General features: G+C 44.1%; 1 protein-coding gene across 1 annotated transcript in view; it reads left to right on the forward strand.

The window, feature by feature from the left end:
* Positions 1–27256, forward strand: part of LOC128309882 (uncharacterized protein CG43867) — a 103953-nt gene extending 76697 nt beyond the window's left edge. The window contains exons 3-14 of the mRNA XM_053046377.1: positions 17517–18695; positions 18773–19025; positions 19608–20170; positions 20239–20382; positions 20458–20602; positions 20687–20799; positions 20872–21081; positions 23814–23926; positions 23994–24372; positions 24454–24628; positions 24697–25336; positions 25483–27256. Of these exons, the coding sequence (XP_052902337.1) occupies positions 17517–18695; positions 18773–19025; positions 19608–20170; positions 20239–20382; positions 20458–20602; positions 20687–20799; positions 20872–21081; positions 23814–23926; positions 23994–24372; positions 24454–24628; positions 24697–25336; positions 25483–25672 (4104 nt within the window). The 3' untranslated portion in view covers positions 25673–27256. The remainder of the gene's footprint in view (positions 1–17516; positions 18696–18772; positions 19026–19607; positions 20171–20238; positions 20383–20457; positions 20603–20686; positions 20800–20871; positions 21082–23813; positions 23927–23993; positions 24373–24453; positions 24629–24696; positions 25337–25482) is intronic.
* Positions 27257–27591: the final 335 nt, after the last annotated feature.

The raw sequence follows: 27591 nt of genomic DNA on the forward strand, positions 1-27591 counted from the left end.
CCGCACTCGCAGGGTTCACTTGCCCTCCCCCTTGGTGTCGGAGAATTGTGTCCGCGTGTATGCTTTGTTTGCGCTGCAGCATCGAGGTGGTGCATCGAACGTTACACGAATCCCCGTGCATCACGCCATCAGTTTGATCCTATCCCATTAAAATGATGGCCTCCAAACTGCACGGTCCCATCGGGCCGCGCATCCCCGGTGGAAGCACGAAAAAAATATAATACTCCCCCTGAACGTAAAAGTAATATCTTTAGTCGCTTCCGCTGTTCGCGGTGAGCTGGTGAGGATTTCCTTCAATTCTTCGCTCCCAAAGTCCCCGAAGAAGGATGCTGGATGCTCTGTGTGTAGGACCGGATTAACGAGTGGTGTAGCGTGAAAACTTTACCGTGCTGGTGCTGGAGGAAACATTCTGCCCGGGGTCGCCGTATTGTTTCGCAATTATCAACCACCTCAGTAGATGGAGGACGTCGGACACATAGACACGCGCATGAGTTAAACAATAGCTAGTATCTCTAGTAGCTTCAATACTATGCAGTAGCAAATTTATCCACACGAAAATGCTTCACTATGTACTAACCAATCGCTTTATCAAGATAACTGATGCGATTTGATGAGAACATCCGATGGAGTTGCTCTCAAAACCCTAAACGATTCCTACGCTTCACAACCACACACAACCGAGAGTATCATTACGAGCGGTGCCAACCCAACCCAACCGCGAAATTCCCTAAGGACATCGACACCACCAGCAGTCGGAAGTGGATTGACTGATAAAACCTTTTGCGTTTTGCTGGTTTTTATGGAGCATCCTTTTTCTGTTCCGCGAGTGTCCTTGTCGTTGGGTTAGATTTTAGCTCCGGTCGTCGTTATCATCAGCTCCAATCGGGGTTGGAACTCCATGGCGGGAGAGATACATCGCGCTATCTTTCCCCGCCGTAGCAGAAGGCACCATCTTGTAGCTCCTGCCTTTATCTTGTAGCTCCTGTTTTGATGTAGCTTCCTGCTAACGCTACGAAGTGGATTTTGATTTTGATTTGTCTTGTGCTCCGGTACAACCACCAGGGTTGTACCAATCCCTGTGCATAAGTATGTGGTCTGGTGTGGTCTGGTGTGTGTATTGGATTAGAAATATTCTTCCACGTGTCTTACCATTATCATACTTTTTCGACTACAAACAACCACCCAAAAAATGCTTTAGACAAAACCCAACACCGAACAATCCGCGCTATTTGTTCGCGCTCAATTATGCACCAGCCACTGCCATGCGCCATGCGTCGGGGAGATCGCAAAGGGAGTCCCTCTGTTGTGACCCGAACGCTGCCATTAGCGCTTCGGGGCTTTTTTCGGGGTGAGGAAGCCCTAGGTTTGGGACTCGTAATTAGTGACACATAAATTATACTCACATGCAACGGTGGCCTCTAGGTCCCGCAATAATTTGCGCAAATAAACCGCAAACCGGCGGAAATGTTTCGTGTTTTCATGTATGTCTCTGTGTGTGTGTGTGCTTATTTTTCCTTCATTTTTCTAACCTTTTCTCTACAAATACAAATAGGTAAGGTCGTGTAAAGGGTTCTCCCCCCAAAACCCCGGAAGATGTGTCATAAAATGTTAAATTTTCCTCCACTCGTTGGCCGGGGTGGCCATTAGTGAGGGGTAGTGGGTTCACAGGGCATGTAGAGCGGTAAAGAAGTACCAGTCGCTGTCTTTTGCCTTTTTTATTTGTGCAATATCCGGAAGGTAATGAGAAAATGGGAAAATCTTTCCACACGGTTTCCCTCCGTAAGGCATGCAATTTGGGTTTTGTAGTGCCTTTACTAAGGGGACAATTTTATAAATGAAATGATTTAACTTGTCTTTATTGAAAAAACAACAACATTAAAATAGAAAAAGTAATGGAAAGCTAAATTATCTTAACAAAATATCACTTTAACACTGTTGATCTTTATGCCTTACTGTAGCCACTTTGCATAGTGAAAAGAAGTCATCCTCGGTGCAGATCACACCCAACCCAATTTAATATGTAAATTTTAGTATTTGAATTTAGCAAAATGCTAATCGAGCACGAAATGCAGCGAGTCTTGTACAAGCGTTCGTACAACAACAAAAAAACACACATACAACCGTCATGTAGATACTTATTTTGTGTTTGCTAATTTAACAATGCCTGTGTTTCTCATCGTTTTTTTTATAAAAAAAGCCCTTTGCTGGTCCTACATTTATATATTCCACATTCCAATGAAACGTACGTTACCAGCGTACTCCATAAACCTTAATTTATTGTTTCGAATTATTATGAACGTGTTCCGTTGAACGTGTTCTTTTGGAAGTACATTTATCACCACTGTGTGACTGTGTGTGCGTTTTTTTTTGTTTCTACTTTATTAAAAAAAAAAAGCTCGCACTTCGCCGACAAGGAGGAGGACTCAAAGCTGCAGCTCTGGTGCACAGCGATGGCACCGACATCCTTTCGAGCAGTCAGCAGCATATTAAATCTTCCCGGGTGCCGCGCATGCAACGAGCAACGTGAATGTCACCGAGATGGATGTGCTTCCATCTTGTGCCGTGTTTCTATTTCTTTTCCTTGCTTTGCACGTTGCCCATCCGTGTGATAGAGAGAGAAAGAGAGAGAAAAGAGAGAGATAAAGGGATTTGATTATGACAAACAGGAATCCTTCCCAGGATTCCCCGGGTGGATGCTTCCTTTTCATGGTTTGGGCCGTAGGTTCTTTTGAAGAAGCATTTTTGCATACACTGCAGTGCCATGCAGAAAACCGGGCCATGACTGCAACGATGACATAAAAGCGAATCATGCAGTCGAAATTGCACCGAAGGGATTTAATACCCTTCGAACGGTGCAACCGAACTCTCAAACCCGTCGTCCTAATGGTAGAGGACTGAAAAAGATTCGACAAATAGTGCAAGGATGTGCGCGAAACAAGCGCTTTTTTCGACAGGGAAGATCGCATTGCGCATTCTGATTGGAATTGTCCATAAACACAAACTGCTAATTAAAGTTCACTGTAATGAAAGCAATACTAAACCCGAGCCTTCCCCTTCTTTGCTTCCTTTCGTTTCAGGTGAGAAAGATCGCTTCGGGGGTATAACTGCAACATCACAAATGCTGGTGTGATCTCGTTACGGTGAGAAGTATTTTTCCTGTTAACTAACTTTGCTGTATTTGACTGCGAATGGACGAGGTGGAATACAGCCATCAATGACTGCCGAATCTGTTGATTTCGTTAGATGAGAAATAACTACCAAATCTGATTTCCCAGTAGTGTGAAGCAGTGTAGTGCTATGACTTTTTCTTATATTTGGCACAAACACCTTGTATAACATCCATTGCATCTATTCAAATATCGTTTAATTGATTCTAGTCGATCATACCAAAACAAATACATGCAATGAATTGCAAGAGTTTAATTATGATTCTTTTATCTTTAATCAATCACATTTAGCACTATCACATTTAGCGATTTTAACTTAATTAATTTTTTAAGAGTAATTCGCCACATATTCCTGTTGGAATTAGTCGCCTCGTGGGTTTTTAAACTTCGTAGTAAAAACATCCATTGCTTCCATAGTCAAATACAGCAAATATCATGTAGTAAAAGTATGCAAACTCATACAATACTACAGGAATTGGCTGGTCGAATTTTATAGACCTCATTCTGATCCCCCTTTGAATGGTTTTATATTTCAACATAATTATAAGGCTCTGATTACAAGTGATAATTAACTGGCAATGGTTGACGATAGTGTGATATTCCTTGAACCTTCTTCACATAAATATTGATACAGTATGATTAATTTTGCAAACTAATGTACACCAATGCTTCGGAAGCAGGTCGATGAATAGGACGATCATTTTCAATTTATCCTCCAAGAATCGGGTCGCCTGGAAGCTGTAATAATCTACACTAACGAAGGTGTTTGTGAAGATGACGCTGGTTGTTAAGAAATAATAATTTTGTTTGATAATCTCTTTTTTTTTGTTAAATTGACCTTTTTGTGTACAACACATGATAAAACAATGCTCAACTCAATCGCCATGCCATCCGCGCCTCCACGATTTTCAATTTGGAACCACTTCCCATGTGTGTGCACGGGCCTCGGAAGCAAAAACAAAAAACCGAAACCCTCGCCACAAACGCATCAGAATCGCACCCAGAACGCACAACGCACAAGGGCACGTAACCGTAATCCATTTGGATTAGCTGCTGCCACTTCACTTGACACGGCTTAACCGGCATTTTGGGCCGGCCGGTTAACAGTTGTAACGAAACAACAGCGCACTCAACAACCATTGCCCATTGCACACATTTTTCTCCAGGCCTGATTTCAAGTAGTGGCCATTAGTAATGCGTTCGCTCATAATGGGCCACACTGTTCCTTCAGGTTTTTTTGGACAACAATCGAGCCAATTTTTGGATCGTGTGTGTGTGTGTACTATATGTGTGTGCGGGGGAGTTTAAGTGCTGAAATTATGATATACTGCCATTTTATTTTTCTTTTAATAACATTTCTCTAATTATCGTGCTCTTCTTTCTCAAAATAAAAAAGTACTTTGAGTTGAAATTGTACGAGGTAACTATTATTAAAAAAAAATAGATACAATAAATAACCACCGATAAATATGTAAAACGCTTTAGCTTCAGCATATTTATGCTCGCTCTCTCCCTCTCTCTATTTCTTTGTATCTTACTCACCATCTATCACACCTTCTCACTCTCTCTCGCGGTCGGTAATATTCTCAGAGACCTTAGTACGCGTGAGCATACTTTGTTCGCGGTTTGGGAAAAGCATAAGTTCTCCCATGCTACGGCAGAATCATTTCTCTCCTGCCATTCAAACCGTGCGGATGTGCGTCGGTCGTTCGAACGTGTTTTATAGTGCTACCCTTCTGCTTCCTAACTTCACCGCTTGCTGTGGTTTCCTATCCGCCCCAAAAAAAAAAAGAAACCAGAAAAGATCATCACCAAGTGTCTACTAGATTGAATAAATTGTTTTGTAACGTGAAATAATTATTAGTGCAGCGATACCGAAGCAAATCACAAACGAGTTTGCGAGTTGCAATAATGGCGCTCCACGTGCCCGGTGGTTGTGGAAAAGTGTTAAGCCCGTGCTAACGTTTTGGGGCGAAGAAAGCAAAAGTACACGTGATCATGTGGTCAGTTACAGTGCCGTATCGCCTAATGCAGCCCATATGTTTCCTTCATTCATTCAGTCTGAATTGGTGCTTCGATTGCTAATTAACGTGAACGGAATCACGAGTCGGAAACGAACGAATCTGAAATTAATTGATCTCCGTCTGCTTCCGTTCTGTTTGTCGAATTTGACCGCCCCGTCTGTGTGTGTGTGTTCGTGTATGTTTGAATGTAAAAAGAAAGAATTTTTGGCTCGATGAATCATTTTCCGACGATCGTGCGTGCGTGCGTGCGTTGTTGCGTACGTGAGTTCGTGCCGTAACGGAACCGCTCGAAAACTGCGTGCTTTGGGGGTTTGGAAAAACGGAAGTGTGCCAATGAACAACAAAAAATAGCAGGAAAATATTATGTTTCAACAGTTTCTTTTTTTTTTTTGACACGCTCCCATCACGGACACAACCTGCGGGTAATCGAATGCCCCGCCGTCCTTGTCATGCTGTTTTTAACTATAGATTTATGCTGATTTGTTTTACTTTTTTCGGATGTAAGAATTATTTTAGCAAATTCTACCCGTCAACTCACGCAGATATTTTCCAAATTTCCCAACACAGTAAACCAAAATGGCTTACCGAGTTTCAACCACCCTTTGGCACGTGATACTCTCGTTTGTTTGCCGTCCATTATGGTTCAACAGAAATTTTGTGCACGTTTCATCATATAATAGCAGGTCGAACCAAACACGCGAGTGTGTTGATTTTTTTTTTTTTTTTCGTTGTAATCGAATTGTTATTAATCTGGCGAAAAAAGCAAAACAAAACATTGGCAAAGAAGTGTTGGTCAAAATTTAACTAGGTCCAACATGTTTTCTACTCATTTGCTCCATTTTGTGGTAAAATATGTTTTACTTTGTCAGCAGTGTGATGATCGTTGATCGTAAATTAAAAGTCAGCTCAGCTTTTAGCTAAATATTCGCTTACCGACACACACAAAGAGCGAACCAGAAACCAACAAAATCCACGCCGTGCTTGCTTGCGTAGGGTTCTTTGTCACTTGCGCAAAGCAACACCGCAAAACCTCCGTCGCCGGCTGTGAACTCCCCCTTCCCGGACTCGCTAGCCGGACGGACGGACGTGTGAGCATAATTCATGTGCGTCTCGGCCGCTTCTTGCGTTCTGGTTGCAAGCGGCTTCCGAGTGAAAGTGCGAAAGGGATGGAAAGGGACGGAAGAACGCAGAACTATATGCATGAAACCATAACGTCCCGACGGCGACATGCGTGTGTGCCTGTCTCTGCTGTTTCCGCGTAGGGAGATCCGCTTGGGTATCCCGTCGGTTTGTGAACCCTCGGTTGAGTTAAAAGTCTGTTGAACCTATTCGAAAAGGGACGGCTGTCGGGCAAACGGGGTGCTAACCAGCTGACGCGCTGCTGTACTTACGCAAAACGGTTCGAACCTTCGCGTTGTGCGTTCTTTCGTCGATTGGACATAAAATCTTTATAATGAGCAATTTGACGTTGTGTAATTATTTGCTTTTCGAAGAATATTTCTGTATGGAAAATATAAAAATGTTGTTTCATGCAGTTCTAAAATCTTTATGAGCATTCTGTTCATTCCGTTCCCTGTTTCGTGTAGCATCTTAGTTTCTTTCCCCTATTGCAAGTCACAAAGGGGTTGCTACGATGCATTGAACGTATGCGTTACCCTAGCAACACCGCAAAGGATGTGTGTACCGATTGCAATTACGTATGTGTTGGTGTGAAGTGAAGAAATTCACGATCGAAAGCAGTCGCAGTGACGGTGGGACATTTCCTTTTTTTTATTCCTGCCCTTTACCATATCGGCAAATATTTGTTCAATTCCAATCGGACACAGGTCCTGACTGACTGTAAAAGTTCCTGTTATGTAAAAAAAAATATAATGTTAGCTTTAAACATAGGCATCGCGTGTGGAAAAGGTGTGTTCAATAAATGCAGCAGTTAAAAGTAATCGTTTGGCTCTATTTATGTTTAGGATTAATAAATCCGGTTAGTGACAGATTGCTAAGAACCGCCATGAAACTGGATCCGCTGCTACATTCTTGATCGCTTGATGTGATGTAGAACAAGCGATAGTGTTTTTCGTTTTAATACGTGTGTGAATTAAGTGACAGAAGGTGAAAAAAAAACGGGTCCAAAACCCATAAAGTGATACTCCTCCATCTTCCGGTGTCGACACATCCGGCAGTCTCGGGAAAGCGCGCCAAAAGCGATAAAATGCAGGCACCTTAGAAAACCCGATACCCGATCAAGAGAGGGAAACAAAGCCCGGCCGCTGACCCCCGCAGCGCATCAGGAAACCCCTGGCTCCTCGAAACCGTTTCACCATCATCATCATCATCATAATGGGCCGCATGGAAGCGGTTACTAGGCCGCGCGATGGCGCTTTTGTGTACGTATTGATTTACTGCTGGTGCAGAAACTGTTTCCATTCCGTTTTTGCCATATCCCAAACCAAACATCCCAACTGCACAACGAATGTCTGCGCTTAACATCGCCGACGACGACGACGACGACAACGTATGTAATGTGCCACGTCAATCAGCAGCAGCAGCAGCCAGTGAACTATGGACAAACAGCAAGGCAGAGGGCGAACAACGCACCCATATTTTCTGCATTTCCACTTTCCGGGTGGGTGGTGTTCAGCTTCTTGCCCGCCACCAAACCTCAAGACGACGGTGACCGTCTAATAAACATGGCAGGGCGAAATGGAAGTCAATGGCCCGCCAATAAGCTGTAACAAATCGATTAGGAAAAAGGCGTGGACAATTCGGAGATTGTTTCTTTCCCCGCTCGCATAAGTCAGCAATCTTTAAGGGAGTTTTTGGTTCGTTGGTTTTGTTGCTTTGTAAATCAAAACTTGACGTGATTTGTTCACTTTTTTTATGAACAAGTTAGTGTTTGGCCATTTACATTTGTTGATTCGTTCTTCTATCAGTTCTTTTCCTTTGTGTTGCATAGGAGATGCGTTTTGATTCGATTCTACAATATGTGGAAATATTATATACACTTATGAAACGTAAAATCCGTACCCGTATACATGATTTTATTTTGAATTAATCTCATTTTTAACAATTTTCTCTCAAGGCTTACGGTGTCAGGAATACAGCGTAAACATTTTTTGTCAGAAGCTAATAGTAGTCGAAGTTCTAATACATTTTCCTTTTTCAAAATATTGTTTTATATTTTTTTATGAAAACAATTAACGTATTGGCAAGATATTTGCCATGATGCTTAAATATATCTAATCCTCACCTAAGTTCACAATAGTTGCACAATTGTTTAAAGAAATGTTCTTCTCCAAACACTAAAAGGACTCGGCTGGGCAAGATATTTTCATCAGATGTTCTTAACACAAATTAATAAGCGCTTATCAAGAGCTTTTATGACCGAAAAGGATATCGGTTTGTTATACAATGACATCGTGGATTGGTTAATTCCCAAATTTGGAGGATGATGAAAATAAAACGTCCACATAACTGCTCCGGTCCTTCTGGTGTTGTGACCCTCCCCTCTATAATCCTATATTTAATTGTGTGAAATTAACCAATCTTCATGGCGTATTGATGTTGATAAATATTACTTTAATATAGGAACCAATTCAGAACAGTTGGAAGACATTTCTAGCTTCTATTTGTTATATCTCTTCCTAAAAGTTTTTGTTCTTTAACTGTCCAGCATCGATATCTTCTATTGACTAAATAAAATCACAGCTCAATTTGCGACAGCTCGATTTGGCACACTGATCGCGCATCAGTTGGCTAAGAAATCTTTCGTCCTCAAGATTGATTTGCGCTGATAAGGAAAAGTCGTGGTTAACTATATTCCTTCAAAATTTTAATGCAGAAAACATTATTCCACTGGTTATTGTCACTAACTACTGTTCATAAAGTCACTTTTAATGTGATTGATTTGGCATTCAAACATGACAATTGTAATTCAGTGCAGAGTGAAGTAGTTCAAAAGAATCACTACGATCAGTAATTTGTTACAATGTTCACCCAAACCGTGTTTGTAGCAACTCCACCGGTAAATGTGTCAAAGTTTGTTCACAGCTCAATCAAAATCAATATTCCAAAGAGGTCACAAGAAATTTGTATACTTTGTATCTGTTTCCTTCCAAGGAATTTGTTACTCCACAAAAGAAAACCCATTGACCAAATGAACCAAGATCATAAAGCATTTGCTCTGTGCATACCAATGTTGTTTCCGTCGAGAATAATTAACCACGTAAAGAGGCAAAATGTCCATAACCGATTGGCAACCAGTCTGATTGGTCCATCTGGCAATAGAAGGATGAAAGTGGCATACCGAACGGGTGAACGGGAACTATGCCTTAATGAAGGGCGCAATGCAATCATAAATAAACATACCCGACCGTCCGAATGGTTTCCGAACACTTCGCAGCCACTAGCAAATGCTAATCGGACACCGGACCGGATCGAACTCGAATTTGTTTTGCGTATTTGCCCTCCGGCCCTGGCCGTCCTCGCAGAAGCTCACCACTTGCCAAGGAAATGTATAAACAGCAGATTGAAATTCTTCCCCGTTTCCGTTCGACGCTTTATTAACTGTGATGAACGATATGCAGCACTCGGCACTCGGACGATGTTTAGCGACATGGGAACGCACGCTTACAACACATCACTGTTTGATACGTTTGCAAAACAATAAATAATCAATTCACCACCGACTCGTGATGATGATGATGCTCATAAACATGTGTATGCAGAAAGCGAGTTCTTTAACGTTTCTTTTGAAAATGAAGACGAAAAAAAGAATTATCATTCAAATTATAAGCGAACAAGCGAAGCTTCTGCTTCATAATTTCACCCGATCGATCGATGCAAATGCTGTCGGCGTCATAAAAATGGGTCCGCATCCCATCCTTCGGGAAGCGAAAAAAAAGCACAAGGGCAATTTAAAAACAATCAGCTGCTGTTCCACGGCTGCTCCACCAGAAATCCCATCACCCATTGTGCAATAATATCGGCAACATTATTTTCCACTCGCTCTCGGCAGAACATTTCATTCGCCCCGGTCTGTGCACATTCTACACTGGCCACGTTCCTTCGGTGGCAATGGGGAGAGCTCCCAGTACAGCAAACAACACAGGGCGGGATGAAAGTGGACCAAACTTCCCCAAAAAAAAAGGTTTATCGAAATAGCTGAGCGGCGGTGGCTTCCCATTACACGAAGATGGAGAAAGATTTGTCCGTAATATGGGAGGAATATTTTTAGAACTTGTGCATTTCCTTCTGCCTTCCACCAATTTGCGCGTGAAGTGTGTTGAAAGAATCATTACTAAACCTGTAACCATTGTACAGCGCAACGAGTGCACGAACACGTACAGCAGACGGGAATTTTCATCTGCTTTTTTTTGAAGCACATGATCACTCTTTCTAACTCCCCTTTGCCGACGCCACGCATTACACGATCATAACAATGCAAAAGAGCCATTATACCATTGTGACGGTGGCTGGAACCTTAAGGAAAGAAACCGCCGGAAGAAATGTAGTAGACTTTGTCCATTTCAGCAAACCATTTTCACTCCGTTGGGTTTTCCATCGTTGGCGCAGCAGTTTCCTTGCTGGAAGCGATTGGCGCCAGCCGCCAGAACGACCCTTCCGTCTTCCAGGAACCGTCGTCAGCTGTCACGTTTTGCTAGTTTTGTGATCCAACCCGAACCATCACCATCGGTTCGAACCGTTCGGTCCGTTTCCGTCGTCACCATACGGTTCTTCTTCGCCCCTTTCCAGACGCGTTGATCTTTCATTTCCGCTCCAACGGCGGGTCTGATTTCTTTGTACCGGGAAACACGCGAACGCGATAAAAACGTATGAAAATGAAGAGTTTTCGTTGCGTCTTAGAACTTTGCCAGACAGCAGCATCATCACACCCACCGTTAAAGAAAGCAATGCGTCGCGCCGATCTTCGCCAGCGTACACGACACGCCACACCACGCCACGAGGGTGGTGACAGTTTTGTGTGAAGATGGAAGTATAAAGCAGAGATCAAAGTGTGTGAGAAGCGAGCAAGTAGTAGCAGTGTGGAAGCACTTCCTTCGGGTGAAAATAGATTGCCATTTTCCACCCGGCAAACTGGCGAATGCAAAGGCAAACATAGGCAAACGCGAAAAAAAAACGCGAACTGAAGTTGTGCAAAGATTTAATTGAATGTGAGTGGCCGAGTTCCGGGCGTAGCATCATCACTTGCGTCGCAAATCGTTAACGAGTCTCGCGCGACAAGTGCGCAAGGACCGAGATCGAGGTGTGAAGAGGATTGATTGAGGAGCAAGAAAGAACGACAGCATTCTCCGATTCTTGGGCCATTTCTTTTTGCGCATCATTTTTAGATTAGTTTGAATTCGACTTTCTTAAAGTTAGGAGCCCCCCTTGCAGCAAATATTTTAATTATTTCACAGTTCTTGGTACCTCCTAATAGATGTTCGTCCATACATTTAATATCAGTTGTTTGGATTGGAACTATAACCTCCAAAATACTGTTTAAGTAACATTTATATGCAATTAGACTTCACTTTCATTCCAAGACTAATTACAAACGCCAAAACTGGTCCCATAAAAAGGATTACAAGTTCAATGAACAAATTGTTTACACAACGAGGATTTCGATATACGCCGCCTAAAGGTATGCAATAACTTAGTTTTGTTTGAAAGGTATGAAAACCTTGAGGGTTGCTTTTGCAACCCGTATTGCATACATTCAGGCGCGCTCACGCGATACTAAAGCCATTATAAATCTACGTCTTGAAAGTAATTTATAATGATCGAAAGCTTGATTTTCGCATGTTAAACTACTGAAAACAAAATCTTTATTAGTATTTATTTATTGAATTATTACAACTTTTCACCTCATTATCAGCTCTGGGCTGGCGACATGAATATTACATTTAGTAAACCTGAACGAACCAAGGGTGACTGATGAACTGAATATTCAGTACAAACACGTTTCCCTGAATGTTTCATTTGTTTCATTACTGTGCCTGATGTGTCTGAGAGTGGAATTAATGGTACTCAAAATGGCAACAAAAAAGGTATTTTAACACTAATCCCTCCTCCTGCTAGGCGTTACAGTTTCTTATTCACCTGCCTTAAGTCAGCACTTGCTTTAAAAACTCTCCACTCACAGAAACCCTATGAATGATTAAGAAGAAAAGTTGGAAATTGATCCGTTGGAAACGTCTTCGGTTCATCAGCGGAATAGACAAGCGATGTGTATGGTGTGCTGCTACGGCTAAGCCGAAGCGTAGCTGTGCAGCTATGCAGAACAGTTCCCATGCCCAACTTCCTTTTCCCAACATCAAAATGGGGAAATCGGAAGCTCGTCTGTGGTCGTCATGTTACGCCCACCGAGCAGCAACTTTCCACGTGCCCCATTCTATCGCACGTTGAACCAGGTTATTCATTTACCAAGGAACAATATCAAAGTTTTTAGCGTCAAGTGCTCCATCGGGTGGGTAGCGAGCACATAGTTTCATCATTCAAGGATTCAAAATCCACTCACGCCGGCACCTTTAATCCGCCACCGCATATGGTTGCGCGTTGACAATTTCAGCTGTGTTTCAGCGCTTACGGTACGATCTCTCCCCGGTGGAATCGTGTTTGATAAAACAGTTGCTTTACGATCGTGCCCATATTCCCAACACGAATTGGGTTGGACGCTTCGATTCACGGGGGTGGAATTGGTCCATAAACGGGACGAAACGGATTTAACATACCATTACCCCTCAACGGTTCGAGCTGCATATCTGCAGTATGCTGCAACACAAGCACCAGAAGCATGCATATCTGACCGGTTTCCGGTTCGATTACCCGCTCTCTTCCGCTTCCAATGGCGTATATCCGTTGTAGCGCGTAACACCCCGCGTAGCTGGGAAAATGGGAATGGAAAATGGTTTTATTTTCCCGAACCAACGTTCGACCCTCGTGTCGGTGTCGGCGAAAAAGGGAAAGGCAACATCCATTTCTGCACAGTTTCAACACAACTCCACGATGGAAAGGATGGCATCCTTGTTTATAGCTACACCGGGGCTGGGATGCTTTTTCCTTTGGTACGGACCGCTTTGGATTGGATTGGATTTAATCAGTTGCCGGTGAGGGGGACCCCACTCGCCAATGCTGGTGATCCGGCCATGCCTCCGGCGGGACACGGCGCGTGTAGTGTAGCGAACGCATTTGCAATAAATTATCGTTGGCTGTTGGTGGCAGCAAGAGGATGAAAACGCTGTCCTGTTACAACGGTACGACGATAGTGCACAGTATCTGCACCTTTCGAAACCTTGTCCATAATCTTTGCCCCATTGTCGAACTTTTCTTGAGCACACAAAGTTTTGCCCACTGCAACTGGGCCCCGGACATGGGCATGCGTTGTGCATGTTGTGTTGCTGTGTAAATGCAGAGAGGATGCACCGATGCAATTATCGTAAATTTCAACTTTACGCAAAATGTACAATACACCCCCACTCTGCTTCGGGAAAAGAATATCCAACACTACACGAGCTTAGTCGAGTTTACTTACCAAGTTTTGCTACTCTCTTTTTAAAACCGCTCCATCTACAAAACACCGACACCCGATCGACAGCAAAACATGGCGCTTCCTCACCAGTGCCGCCATAGAAAGTAGCAAATTTTCCAACCGAAAACCCATCCATTAGTGTGCGAGTAGTTTATTTCCCCGCATAAAGCGCCGGAAAGGTAGGCAAACCGCACACCACATACGCACGCCTGATAGGAAATTGGGTTGTGTTGCGCGTTTGTGGCACGCGATTTTCTTTGCCAATTTAGAGCCCCAAAACACCGTGCTTCCAACCCCACAACGGGCACCATTGTTCACCTGTTGGCTGTTTGGGGGGGGAGGGTATCACGTAAATCAGGTTGATTAATTCCACAACTCGTCCGTTTATGACGTTCGCCACCATATTCCCGGGCACCCAGCTCTCGGTTCGTTTGAAAGTTGATTACGAATGGACGGCACGGGATGAATGGAATACAATGGCCAAATCCTTCCACTATCCTGACCCCCCTCCCCTCCTTTTCTAAACAAAAAAACCCTATTTTGCGAATATTTATTAACTCCGATAGAGGATAAGAACTTCAGGCACTTTCCCTACGTTGGTGCTGAAATCCGGGGGGGGAGGTTTTGTTTTATGCTGGGTGGTATGTATGCTCACCCGGTCCCATAATCTCGGTGGATCAATTGGAAGATTGTTATTTGCATAAAATAGCACCACCTTGAACAAACAAAAAGGATATTATCCTCTCCCTGGTTCCCTGGTGTGGTTGTGCTCATATTTCACCAAACACTACACCCTGGGTGGTGGTGCCACAGGATTGACATGGACGGAACACAGATGCATGGGTCGCCATTTGGCCTCTCCCACCCCCATTCGTAATGGTGATGGATAGTCCTGAACTCAAGCGCTTTGCAGGGCATCTCCACGCAAGAAAAAAAAACATGGGAAAGGGAAGAAGCTTCTTCGTTCGCTCATCTGTTACATTACTTATGCAACCGGATGAACATTCATTCGAACCATTGCTGGGGCAGGTCATTGCCACAATACGGTATTGTTTGTTTTGTGCTTCATTGTGTACCAACCAATGTACGAAAAAGGATCTGCTGCTCATCCTATCTGTGTATCAGGCTGACATCCTGGCCCGACTGTTGGCTGCCACTGGAAAGGTCAGTAACCTTCTGCCACCCACTGGAACCTGGCCACGGCCACAAACAGGAGCAAACAGCAAAATTCAATCATACATGCCCCGTCGGTATGCTATGCTCGCGAGGCAATTTATAAGGACCGAAGTCAGGCTCTGCTAGAATGTGATTCGTTTCTTCGCAATCTGCAATATTTCATCCCGTCGGTGGTGTGCGCGAACACATGAGAACTTAGCGAACCGTGTGCTTTTTTTTTTTGGATGCCAAAAATCCATCTTCCAAGCAAACGTTGACGAACGGAATGTCAGCACAGAAAAAAAACAAATCCATCAAAGAAGCTTCATAGTGGCCACAACAACAACAACAACAACAACAAAACAAACCCCCGCACAAACTCGAATCCTTTTTTTTTCTTGTTGCACGCGCAATGGAACTGCATCCGAATGCGATGCACATTTTTGCTCCTTTGATATTAGTTACTTAACCATTTTTTTGTGGCGTAGGATCGTGTTTTTATTCTGTTGTGATGTCCTCCCTGTCGTCCAGGGTGGCATCGTGCACCAGCGAAGAGTGTCGGTGTCACCGAAACAAAAATGTCACTGTCCACACATTCCCGTGCAGGAAGTGGGACGGGCGAAGAGTTGACCACACAAAGTACGACCAACGCGCGTACCAACTGCCGAAACGACCAAATGTAACTTCCACACAGTTTTGTAACACTAATGGATATTTCCTGTTGCAGCCGTTGTTCGGTTTTTGGGGTTCGTCGTGCTGAAAAACACATTTTATTGTGTGTGATACTTTGTGTTGAAATATATAGAACTCACTTTAATTCGTTCGTTTTATCATTTTTTTTTTGGCAATTAAACATAATATTTTTCATCCAATTTTCATAATTAAAAAAACGTGATAGTATAAAGCAAAATCACTTTGAACTGTTAATAATCTCCATGAGTTTACCTTTTTTTATATATCGACCTTTTGAAGTACGAAACATGAGCTTATGCTACATCACTAACTGTGAAGTCTAAATGAAATGTCTGGAGTAGCTGCAATAGCTTCCCTTAGGACATTGTCCCATTGGATTTCATGTGTCCAAGCATTAAACGACAGCCATGCTTGACTGACTGTAGCGAAACACATTGTAGTGCACGCATTAGTCTACATTCATATCCTTCATTGGCGTGTTCTATGGCGGAGTCGTTGTCCTCATCGTCATCCTCATCCAGACGGTGTCCAGAGAATTTCATCCCGAGGGAAAAGTATATCAATTTAACGCTGTTTCAATTTGACGCTTTGGAGCTTCCCAAGAGTATTCCAAGCTTATTCGTCATTTCTACTACACGACAACACCGTTGTTCTCCTTGGGGTTCCTCCTTTCCGCATGCACATGTGCTTGTGAATGATGAAATAGTAGAGCGACACTAATAGATGCGTTTATACCTGCAAGTTTCGGGTGACAGGTGACATAAGCATTCTTACACTGCAGAACGTCGATTATCCGGGCAACTGCGGACCAGCTGCATGCCGGTTAATCGATTACCACGGATAGTAGGCGCTGTTAAAAAGATGAAGATGACAGGTCAATGCAGATGACAGGTTAAAAGAATTTGTATGTTTTTAATATTAGAAATTATAGAATATTAACAATATGGAACATTTTCCAGGGAGTTTAACTTGATAAACTCTTTATAGAAAACTCTCAAGTTACTCTTGGGTCAACCGGTTCAACGGTTATGACAGTCACAACTATTCTACTAGCTGACATTTTTTAATGTTTTTGCTGTCCCAACAAATTAAGGGAGTGTAAATAAACTAATCCTTTTAATAATTCCGTGCAAATTGTACCAATCAAATACAGCAAATCTCGATAATGAAACGTTAAACCTCCTGCATCAAAGCGGTGTGCATTTATCATTTCGTACAGCAGTACTATCGAAGATGTCTCTCCGCGCCAATGAGTTTGCACGTGACGCGACACGTGCCTGTTTGGGAAGAGAAAGGAACGTTTCACCAAACTAATTGACTGCTTGTCGTTTTCCGTCGGACAAGATTTGTACGGCAACATTTTTGTTTTCTTGCTGCTTGTTGGTTGTGAATTTCCTATCTCTCTGGTTCGCCTTTGGTTTCGCCATGCCAAAACAACAGCCCCAGGGCTAGCAGACCAACAACCGCGCAAGGGTCAGGAACTGGTGATTCGTTCAAAGAGATTACAGCTTCTTTATCCTGCGTGCGATCGCCACCTCAAACTTGTGGTTATTTGTTTTTTGTTAGACAATGGCCATTTTGTTCTTATCCACTGCTCTCTTGGCGCGAGTCGACGAATGTGAGCAGTGCAAAATTCAATTAAACTATGATGAAAACTAATTTTCCCTGTTGCCTTTTAAAGACAAACTGCCGGTCGAGAAGAGCAACGTCTCGGAGAAGTTTTATTAACAGCGAAGTAATGGCTGGAAAATCTCCATTCCAGCTGGGTTCAAAGGGAATTGTCTGCTGTTCATTTTAATGCACGGGTGGCAAGGAATTGTGGAATCCCTCTTAAAGTCTGTTTTCTAGCTCTCTGCCAATGGTACCAGCTTTAAGATACTGGCTTTAATACTTTAACAGCAGTTTGAAACTAATTCCATCCCCTTTTTCTCTTTCTCTCTCTCTTCGCTGCAGGTGCGGGCCATGGAGCAACGACTGTGTGACTGGCCCAAGTCACAGAACTTAACCGGGCCGTCACCATCACCGAGCAGCAATCCAGCCGTAGCGGCAGGTGCGCAGCAATCGATCGCGGCTGCTGGAACGGGACCGACGGGACACGGCGGTACCGACCCACCGAAAGGTACCGATCCGGTGAAGATCAGTCAGCTCGAGTCGGCCATCGAGGAGCAGAAGCAGCTGCGCCTACAGGACGCCCGGCAGGTCGGTGCCAAGGCGGCCAAAATTAAGGAGTGGGTCACGAACAAACTGCGCGAACTCGAGGAGCAAAACCAGCTGCTGCGCGAGCAGAACATCAAGTGCAACCAGCAGCTGGAGTTGCTGCGCAACCACATTGCCACGCAGAGTACCCGCCACAGTAGCGTCGCTCCAACGCAACCGGTCCGGACCAGCCTGAGCTTGGACGTGCAGGACGTCAAGCGACGGAGTGGCCGAAGGCGTAGCGAATCGCTTGACCCACCCGAACACCGGTCCCTGCACGCCGGTAGCTCCGGTTCCGGCTCGCACCATCATCCCCACCATCACCACCACCACCACCATCACCATCGGCGCAATCTGTCGATGGAACCGCAGGAGCTGGCCCGTGACTTGGCGGCGGCCGTCGATGGTTTGAACCTGCTGCCGCTGAGCCAGCAGCAACCGCACCAGACGGCGGCACAGCCCCAAACTTCCGCTGCGATGGCCCACCATCATCAGCATCACCCGCCGCACCACCAACATCCGGCCCCACCGCCACCGGGCGTGGGCGTTAGCCCCGGCTCGGACATAGACGCCGTACACGACTACGCCGAAATCTACACACCTTCGCGCGAGAAAGCTCCGGCGTGGTTAAAGGGTCTTCCCAGTGGTGGATCGAGTACCACCACCTCCGATTCGGTGGCAGATCTCGGTACGCCACGACCTCCCACACCACCGCTACACCGATTCCCGAGCTGGGAGGCCAAAATCTATCAGGTCGCTAACGATGGACTGGCTGGGGCGGGCAGTAGCAATGGTGTGGGAGAGGAAAACGAATCCCAAGACCAAGAGTCCGGTTCCGGCATGACGTCCAGTGTTGGTGGTGTCAACTCACGCTCGCAAACCGTGTCCGGTGGCTACTGTGATATCAGCGTACCGGTGTACGCCACCGTTAAAGGGGTAAAGCGTGCGGCAAGCAAGATGAAGTTGAGACTGATGTACGTCATGGTTTCCCCTTTTTTTTGTTCCTCTTACAGCGTGCATCACAAATCCGTTCAATGCCATTCACCGGCGATTCCAGCGATGACAGCAGTGACGGCGAGGATGGACACGGTGCGATGCTAACCTGTGCAACCTCGACGCACAACTCGCACAACTCTACCAGCACGGACAACACGGAGACGAGCACGTCCGGCAGTGCCTCTAGTCCCTCGAAGAGCCTCAAAACCTCCTCTAGTCTCAGTCCGGCCAAACGTTCCGGCTCGGAAAGTCCAAAGAACAAAGGCCGTGGTAAGGATCATTTTCTCGTGACCAGCGGATGACTTCCTATTCTGTTTGTTTTTACAACTCTCTTCTTTGCTTTCGATTGCCTCTGAGTAGCTTCTTTGAACTTTGTTTAATTATAAGTTAATCTTTCCGTTTGTTTATTTTGTATCGCAATGTAATTCTGTGCAACTTTTACATTATAAATGGCTTTATTGCATTTGCTCTATAGTTTTATAAATAAATGTAGTTTAATAATGATAAAGTAATGATTACAATACTTACAGATATAGATATTATAAAATGCTTAAAATGTTTAATCATATCGTTTATCTTAACAGTATATTTTATAATTTTATAACAACTGACACATATGCTTACAGTTTATTATAAAGATTGACGTTTTTTTCTTTTTATTTTTTTCTGTTTATTTTTCTGTTTCTTGGCCTTGTTTTGTTCGTTTGTGTTTCAAACAACCCTACTAATGACACAACAACACGCACGGGAAATCACAACACGCGACAATCCAATTGGCGCTCGGGGGGGTGTTTTGCTGGGTTGCTTTGTCCTACCTTTTGACAGCAATTTCCCAACTGTCCTTTGAATCAGGCCTCTCGGATGACTATGCCATCCCACCGGATGCAGTTTCAACGGTCGATACGACCTGCATGGACGCATCGATGCCATCGTTGCTGATGCGCACCTCGTACGCCGACTCGCCCAACAAGAAGATGGAAACGCTCGAAAAGGTGGGCCATCTGGCGAAGCTGGGCGGCAAGCTGAAGACGTGGCGCAAACGGTGGTTCGTCCTGAAGAACGGTACGCTAACGTACTGGAAGAGCCAGCACGACGTCAACCGGAAACCGCAGGGTCAGATTGCACTGGACGAAGCGTGCCGCATTAACCGGGCCGACGGTGCATCAACGTTCGAGATCGATACCGGCAAGAAGGTGTACTATCTGACGGCCGATTCGAACGCCACCATGGACGACTGGATACGGGTGCTGCAGAATGTACAGCGAAGGAACGCCACCAAGCTGCTGCTCAGCCGTGACGATCAGAAACCCACGGTACAGGGCTGGGTGACGAAGGTGAAGAACGGGCACGCCAAGAAGTGTTGGTGTGTGCTGCTGGGGAAGATGTTCCTTTACTTTAAAGCACCCGGCGAAACGGTAAGAAAGCTAATTCGGGAGCACAATGAACGCGCAAATCGATATTCATGGTTTTTGATGTATTGCAGAATCCTCTGGGCCAAATTAATATGCGCGATGCTCGCGTCGAGGAGGTGGAGCATGTGTCCGACTCGGACTCGGAAGAACGAGAAGATCCCGCACAAAGCCAGGCGCGACTCACGGTTGCCATCTATCCTCAGCAGCAAGGCGTGGTATGTTGGTGATCTTCGATTTCCCACCTGATGATAGCCATATTTAAATCATTCTCATTGCCTGTTTTTCCACAGGGTCCAACGTACTTGATACTGCCCGGTAAGCAGGAACGCGATAACTGGCTCTATCACTTGACGGTCGTATCGGGTGGTGGACCCAACGCCGGTACACAGTACGAGCAGTTGATCCAGAAGCTGATGGAAACCGATGGCGATCCGAGTAAGTTAAAAGCCACTGTTTTGGCGACCACATGACCTCATTATGACCTCATTATGATGTTTCTACCTTTTGTCACTATTTTAGACTGTGTGCTCTGGAGGCATCCGATACTGCTGCACACGAAGGACAACATTACTTCGCCCCTAACCTCACTCCATTCCGAAACGCTCCAAGCGGAAGCGATCAAACTGTTTAAGGTATGCGTACGATCGTGTTTCGCACAGCAGCAAAGCGGACGTACTAATCACACCGAACATCGTACCTTCCAGAGCTGCCAACTGTTCCTTTCCGTAGCGGTTAATCAACCCGGTATCGACTATCACGTGGTGCTCGCCCAGAACGCCCTCCAGCAGTGCCTGGACATGCCCGAGCTTCAGTCGGAGCTGATCTGCGCACTGATCAAGCAAACGTCGCGCCATACCGGACAGAAGCTGGGTGTGGGTGTCCAGGTAAACAAGAAACTGGCCAAACCCGCTCGTGTAAGTTTGTCCCGAGGGCGCTTCTATGTGCTTCTTATACTCTTCTCTTTCTATCTTTACTGTTTTTGAAACTTGATTTAACAGTTTAATTAACGTTATTTGTGATTAGATCTCACACCTAGCTCTTATACGATGGATCGGTTTTTGTTTTTAAAATCGTTTATAATATATTGCTCTTAGTACTTTTTTTCCCTCGTGGCCGGTCTATCATCTCCCGCTCACACCCTATTCTTCTTTGTTTAACACTAATTGGATGTTTCACTAAAAAATCATTCACCGTTCGTTCGTTTGTTCGCTAGTGTATGGAATCCGATGTGCACGATATTTACTTTCGCCAGTTCAATTTGCCATTCGGTAAATGCAATTACAGCATCCCTAGCCAACAGCACTTACGATGGATCCAGACAGTGATCTATCGTAGCAAACGAATGCATTCGAGAGTTACTTTATTTACTTGTTTCAAAATTAACCCCACTTCCAACCCATTCTTGAATACCCGCCATAATAATGCATTATACTTTCTTCGAGACTATATTTCCCTCACAGAAAATGTTTGGTTTACATCAACTGTATAGCAAAACCTTTACGTTTTAGTTTTAGTTTCCCTTCATCTATAGTTATGTTGCTAGTTATCATTTAGCAAATCCGCAGCTAACGATCCTCTAGAATTTCACCCTCTAACCGAACGGCCAACAATCGTTACACGAGTGTAGGTTACCGAGTGTCGCCCAAAAATAATCATGTACATCATTCATACTCATATACCATCATGACAACATAATAATATGCACTCTTTCATCACATTTTACTCACGTAATCCTGCATGTTCAGTAGATTTGTTTGAAAACAAAGTGTCATAGAATTTAAAATTTGTTTTGTCTGTGGTTATGTAAACATGTGTAACACTATATTTGGCTGTGTACTTTTGTTCATAGTATTTTATTTTTAAAAATTACATTTCATCATTTGTAAAGAAGCTTGTTATCTAACAGTTTTTATTGTTTTCTGCTAAGCATTTAGTCTATTATTCACAGTTTATGTTGAATGTGTTATAATTTAAATTATACGAAGCTTACATCAAAATTTATACCATCAAAACATTACTAGAATACAATTTCTTTTTTTCTTGTTATTAGGCTTCGTTTTAATTTGTTACCTAAATTAAATTTATAAATTGATTATAAAGCAAAAAATACATCCACTTGTAAAAATTGGATTCCGACCAGCTATTTTGTTTTTAAAACGGCATTAGGCCATCGGCAATCATACCTTGAATGTGATCGTGTTCATCCTGTTGCATCATATTCTTCTTCTTTGCTCGTATATATGTCCAACATAGCACAGACTAGAACATGACTTAGTTATGCAGCCATATAGTTGGTGCTTGGTAGCCTCAGACAAAATGGCTCTATTGCTCAGCAATAGAATTGCGTGCTTGTTTGTTGCTACTATCAATAGTTTTGGAAAGCAAGCACCGGAATGTGCTTATCGATTTCATATTCCCCTCATCGTGATCTAACTTTTGCGCCACCAACCCCCAACGAATCATCACCATAGCAAAAAATAGCTCCCGTTCTCAACACGCAACACTCCATTAACCAATGTTTTCAATTCTCTCTTTTGTCTCATCTTTTTGGCTCCTATCGAACGATTTTTGATTCAAACCTACCCGTTTAAATTCCAACGGTTTTCATCCCTTTCGGTTTCGTCCCCGTTGACTTTTTGTTTTCCCCAACTTTTCTTCTGTTCTGTGCCATTATCTCTTCCCGATTTTTCCGATATCTCTCTTTCTGTAGCAACTACTGCTTTGCGCAACCCAGAGTTTGTTCACTTGCGATACGCAGCAGGGCAGCGTTGCCCAAGCGAATGGGAGCTCACCCACTTCCATTCAGGTAGGAACTGGTTGATTTTGAGATTGTTTTCTTTTTTTTTTGGTTTCGTTTCGGTTTTGACTTCGTTTTCTTATTTTTTGTTTTTATTTGGCTAAATAGCTCCATTTGCTTTTTGATTGTTTTTCTTTTCTAGTGATATGAGTTTAACTTTTTGTTACTTTTTATATATATTTCTATTTTTCTGTTTTATTTTGTTTGCTTTCTATACCTTTCCTTACTTTGCGAGAGGGAACATGGTTTGATTGCATTTTACACTGACATCGTTGACAACACGAACGCCACAAGTTGTTTTGCACCCTTCCCCCGTTTGCAATCGTTTTGTTTCTGCCGATAGCCGAAATATCTTGGAGTAAGCAGTTCGGGTGTTCCATTTATTTTTATTATAGTAGAACCAATCGAAAAGACTCGCAGCGTATCACAGCTCCTAGCAAGAAGTTTTTCTTAAGAATAAATAAACGTTTGCTTTTGATAACTCCACATCGCTTCCATTGCAACCGCTTCACAATCTAACCCAGGCTTTCTTTACATTGGATCTTATAAACACTTATACATTAACATTTAACCTGTTTGTGTTCCATGACTTACGCTCTACCGTTGAAAGCTTACGGTAGACGATTAATTCCTATGTCTTGACGCTTAAAAACTAAACACTTTTTTACACTTCACAGCGAGTTAGTCCACTAAAACTGGGACGGTTATGATTAAGCTTTTATGGGTTGTTTTACTTTAACTTAAGTGCTCTTTTCGTAGTGTTACAGCTGTACTGATTAGCTAATAAAACGGTTGCTCCAAACGATTCGTTACATGCAATTGTGTTTTCCTTCATGCTTTACAATGCAGGCCCCAACCGTTCCGCCGATCGATTGCAAATCGAATCCTCCGACCTACACCTTCATACAGGGCTGGCAACTATTGGCTCTGGCGGTGTCACTGTTTGTTCCGAAAAACAGTCGGTAAGTGTGATCGATCGAACGCACTAATCAAAGCCCAACTAATTCAATCACACTTGGTCTGTTTCAGCTTATTGTGGTACTTGAAGTTACACCTGTCGCGCAACGCGGACTCCAAAACGGAATGTGGCAAGTATGCGGCCTATTGCGAACGGGCCCTCGAGCGCACGATGCAAAATGGGGGCCGTGAGACGAAGCCTTCCCGCATGGAGGTGCTCTCGATATTGCTGAAAAATCCATACCATCACTCGCTGCCCCATGCCATACCGGTGCACATGATGAACGCGACGTACCAGGTGGTATCCTTCGATGGTTCCACCACCATTGAGGAGTTTCACTGTACGCTGGCACAGGAAATCGGTTGTCGGGATTCTACGAACGGGTTCACACTGTTCAGTGACGATCCGATTGAAAAGGATCTGGAACACTATCTCGATCCGCAAGCTAAGGTGGGTTAAGGAGCGCTCGGGTAACGATCAGTGCGTAACTCACGTTTGAACTCTTCCCTTTTTTGTTGCTCCTGTATATAGCTCTGTGACGTTATCTCCAAATGGGAAACTGCTCTGCGAGAGAAGGGTTCGGGCAAGTTCGAGAACTCCCGCGTTATTCAGCTGACATACAAGAATCGGCTTTATTGGAAGCATGCGGCTAAGCTGGAGACGGAAAAGGAACGTCTGCTGCTCTGCTACCAAGTGAACCTTCAAGGTAAACTAGTACTAAAACTCTTAACATCAGTATCGCCCCATTAATTTCCGATTGATCCTCTCTTTCAGTGGTACAAGGACGATTTCCGTTGTCACGTGATCTAGCACTGGAACTGGCCTCGCTAATGGCCCAAATCGATATGGGAGACTACTCGTCGGACAAATCGAAAACCAACTCGCTGCAGGCGCTCGATAAATTCTATCCCTACCGCTACCGGGATGCGCTCAACCAGGACGGTCTGAAGGAGCTACAGGATTTGCTGTCTGCCAAGTGGGCACTACTGCGCGGTCGTTCCATACTCGATTGCGTGCGCATCTATTTGACGTGCGCACGCAAGTGGCCCTTCTTCGGGGCGGCACTATTCCAAGCCAAACCACGCCACTCGGATCAAGCGATGGCTTGGTTGGCTGTTTCGGAGGATGCACTCAGCGTGCTGGAGCTATCGTCGATGGCCACCATCGCCCGATATCCGTACAGTTCGGTCATGACGTTCGGCGGGTGTCAGGATGATTTCATGCTGGTGGTCAGTGCGGAGGATACACTGCAATCGGTCAACAACGAACAGAAGCTTCTGTTTGCGATGAGTAAACCGAAGATACTGGAGATTACGCTCCTGATTGCGGACTACATGAACGCCCTGGGACATACGCTTCCCGGCACACCGCAAATGAACACACTCACCCGCAACGGAAGTCATCGAAGCATACGGTAAGGACAGTAGTGCGCTATCAGTATGCTTTACTCCACGGGGCTATCTCCCGCACCCACCGTTCGGACGCTTGTTTGTTTTGTAGCGCTTTCGTTGCGACATGTTCATATTACCATGTTCTTCGTTTTTTTTTTCCATTTTGCAGATCCCGCGCACTGCCCGGTTCGCTGACGGGAACGCCCGCTCACAACACGCTAAACTCCCACGCTACCCACGCCAACAACACGCTAACCTCCCACTCGCACACCCTCAACTCCCACGTCAGCCATACGCTCAGCTCCCACGGTCAGCCGGACATCCTGAAAAGCACACCAGATCACCAGCGTCTCAAGTGAGCTGGATCTCCCGCCTCAGCAACGTTAAGCCAAACGCTTTTCCATACGGTCCCCAGCAAGAAGTTAATGATTTGCAGCGCACTCACTTCATTGTTGGTTTCGGTTCCCAACAGGAAATGGGAACCAGTTTAATTAGTGCGCACACTCTCACTATTAACGACACATCATCTTTGAACGTGGATATCATCCGATCGAGCTTAACGAGAGCGGCTTTCGCAGCTTGTTTGCAACATCATTTAGCGCTAGCTCGCTATATTTATGTCGATCACTTTTGATTGCTTTTCAACTTCGCAAACCATCCATTGGGAAGCGAAACGTATCATCTTCAACATCATCATCATTATCATGGTCATCAACATCATTATGATTAATTAATTAACTAGCATTTTATGTATAAAACGTGTGAGCTCTGTTCTATCTTTTAATCTGAACATTTTGTGTTTTTTACCGTTTAGGGTCCTTTTGTAGGTTTAACAACGTAGATCCATCCAGTTGCGTGCGTACCAGTGCGTGGATGGATGGATAAGTTTAACTAATTTAAATAGACAACTCGTCTGGTGCATCCCGTTTTTTAATGTGTTAGATAGAAAAGATTAAGTCACACATACACACACACCATGTTTCACTAAGTCACACACCTAACCAACTTAACATTCCTTTAGTAAGGCGAGCGAGCATTAGACAGCTAAGTTGTAAGTGACGGTTGCGGTGAATAGGAATCACCTGCACTGTGACCGTCGATATTGAATCGTTTGTTTCAAACTTTGCCAAAGGAGAGAACGGTGCAGTATCTTTAACCGATCAGTTTATAGTGGTGTAGAGTACACAGTCGACGCATTTAATTGTACCATATTTGATGGTTTGTGGCAAGCAAACAACTGAACAGGCATCTTATTTAATCGTTTGTGTTAGCCTGATGACTCTAAAATCCCTTTTCCAGCTTCTAGAAACCAAATTCATGTAGTATAGTCACTTTAGTTTTTTAAACCTGGTGGTGCTCGACAGACCGATAATGACGAAGGAAGGAATTATTTTTAAAAAAAGGACAACTCACACTACGGTGATTATTTAGCCTGTTACTCGTGTACCACGTATTGCTTGATTAGTTCAGGTGTTAAAACATTTAATTTTAATTTGCATCCCAGTTGCTACTCGCTTTTACTGCATAATCCGCCAACAACAGACACCGGTGTGCTGGTAGCCGAAGCGAACACCGCAAGCAACACAAAATCACATGAAAAACGAAAAAAGAAAAAAACAAAACGAACAACAATACAGAAAATCATTGTGATCGAAATGAATCTAAATATTAACTAATGGTAATAGTAACGAGTAATCTTAGGAACACTTCGAAGATTGTTTGTAATGTGAAAAGTGTCGGAAAACAGAAAACATACTACAAAACACCCCGCCAGAAGATAAGGGCATACGAATGATTAGATATTAGCAGTTTTAGTTTGTTTGTATACGCGAGCAAGTGTAGCGAACCGAACGAACGTGTTAACCCATCCGAAACCACAAATCCCATTCAACACACATGTTAATCCTTGAAAGTGGCACTTAAACTCCGCATAAACGCAACACTCACCCATTGTATGTATAGGACTCCCGAAACATATAGAACGTGTAAAAGGTAACACAAAAGCAGCAGCATTTGATCCTCACTTTTGTGAATGATCGTACTTTTAGGGACGTACAAGCTGTGGTCTAAAAGGGTACTGCTGTCCACGTAGAGAGACAGTCGTAGAATACCAGATAGCAAGCAACCAACCCGTTGTGTACAGTAGTGATAGGAATATTTGTAGATTCCGGATGCTGTGGGGTGGCTCTTGGCGCTCCGTACGATCGACACGCGATCCTACCGGGACCGGATTCGTACAGCGAAATAAATACATTACAATCCTACAGGGACGATATGG

This window comes from Anopheles moucheti, chromosome 2, assembly GCF_943734755.1.
Source record: "Anopheles moucheti chromosome 2, idAnoMoucSN_F20_07, whole genome shotgun sequence".
In the NCBI taxonomy this organism is placed as follows: domain Eukaryota; kingdom Metazoa; phylum Arthropoda; class Insecta; order Diptera; family Culicidae; genus Anopheles; species Anopheles moucheti.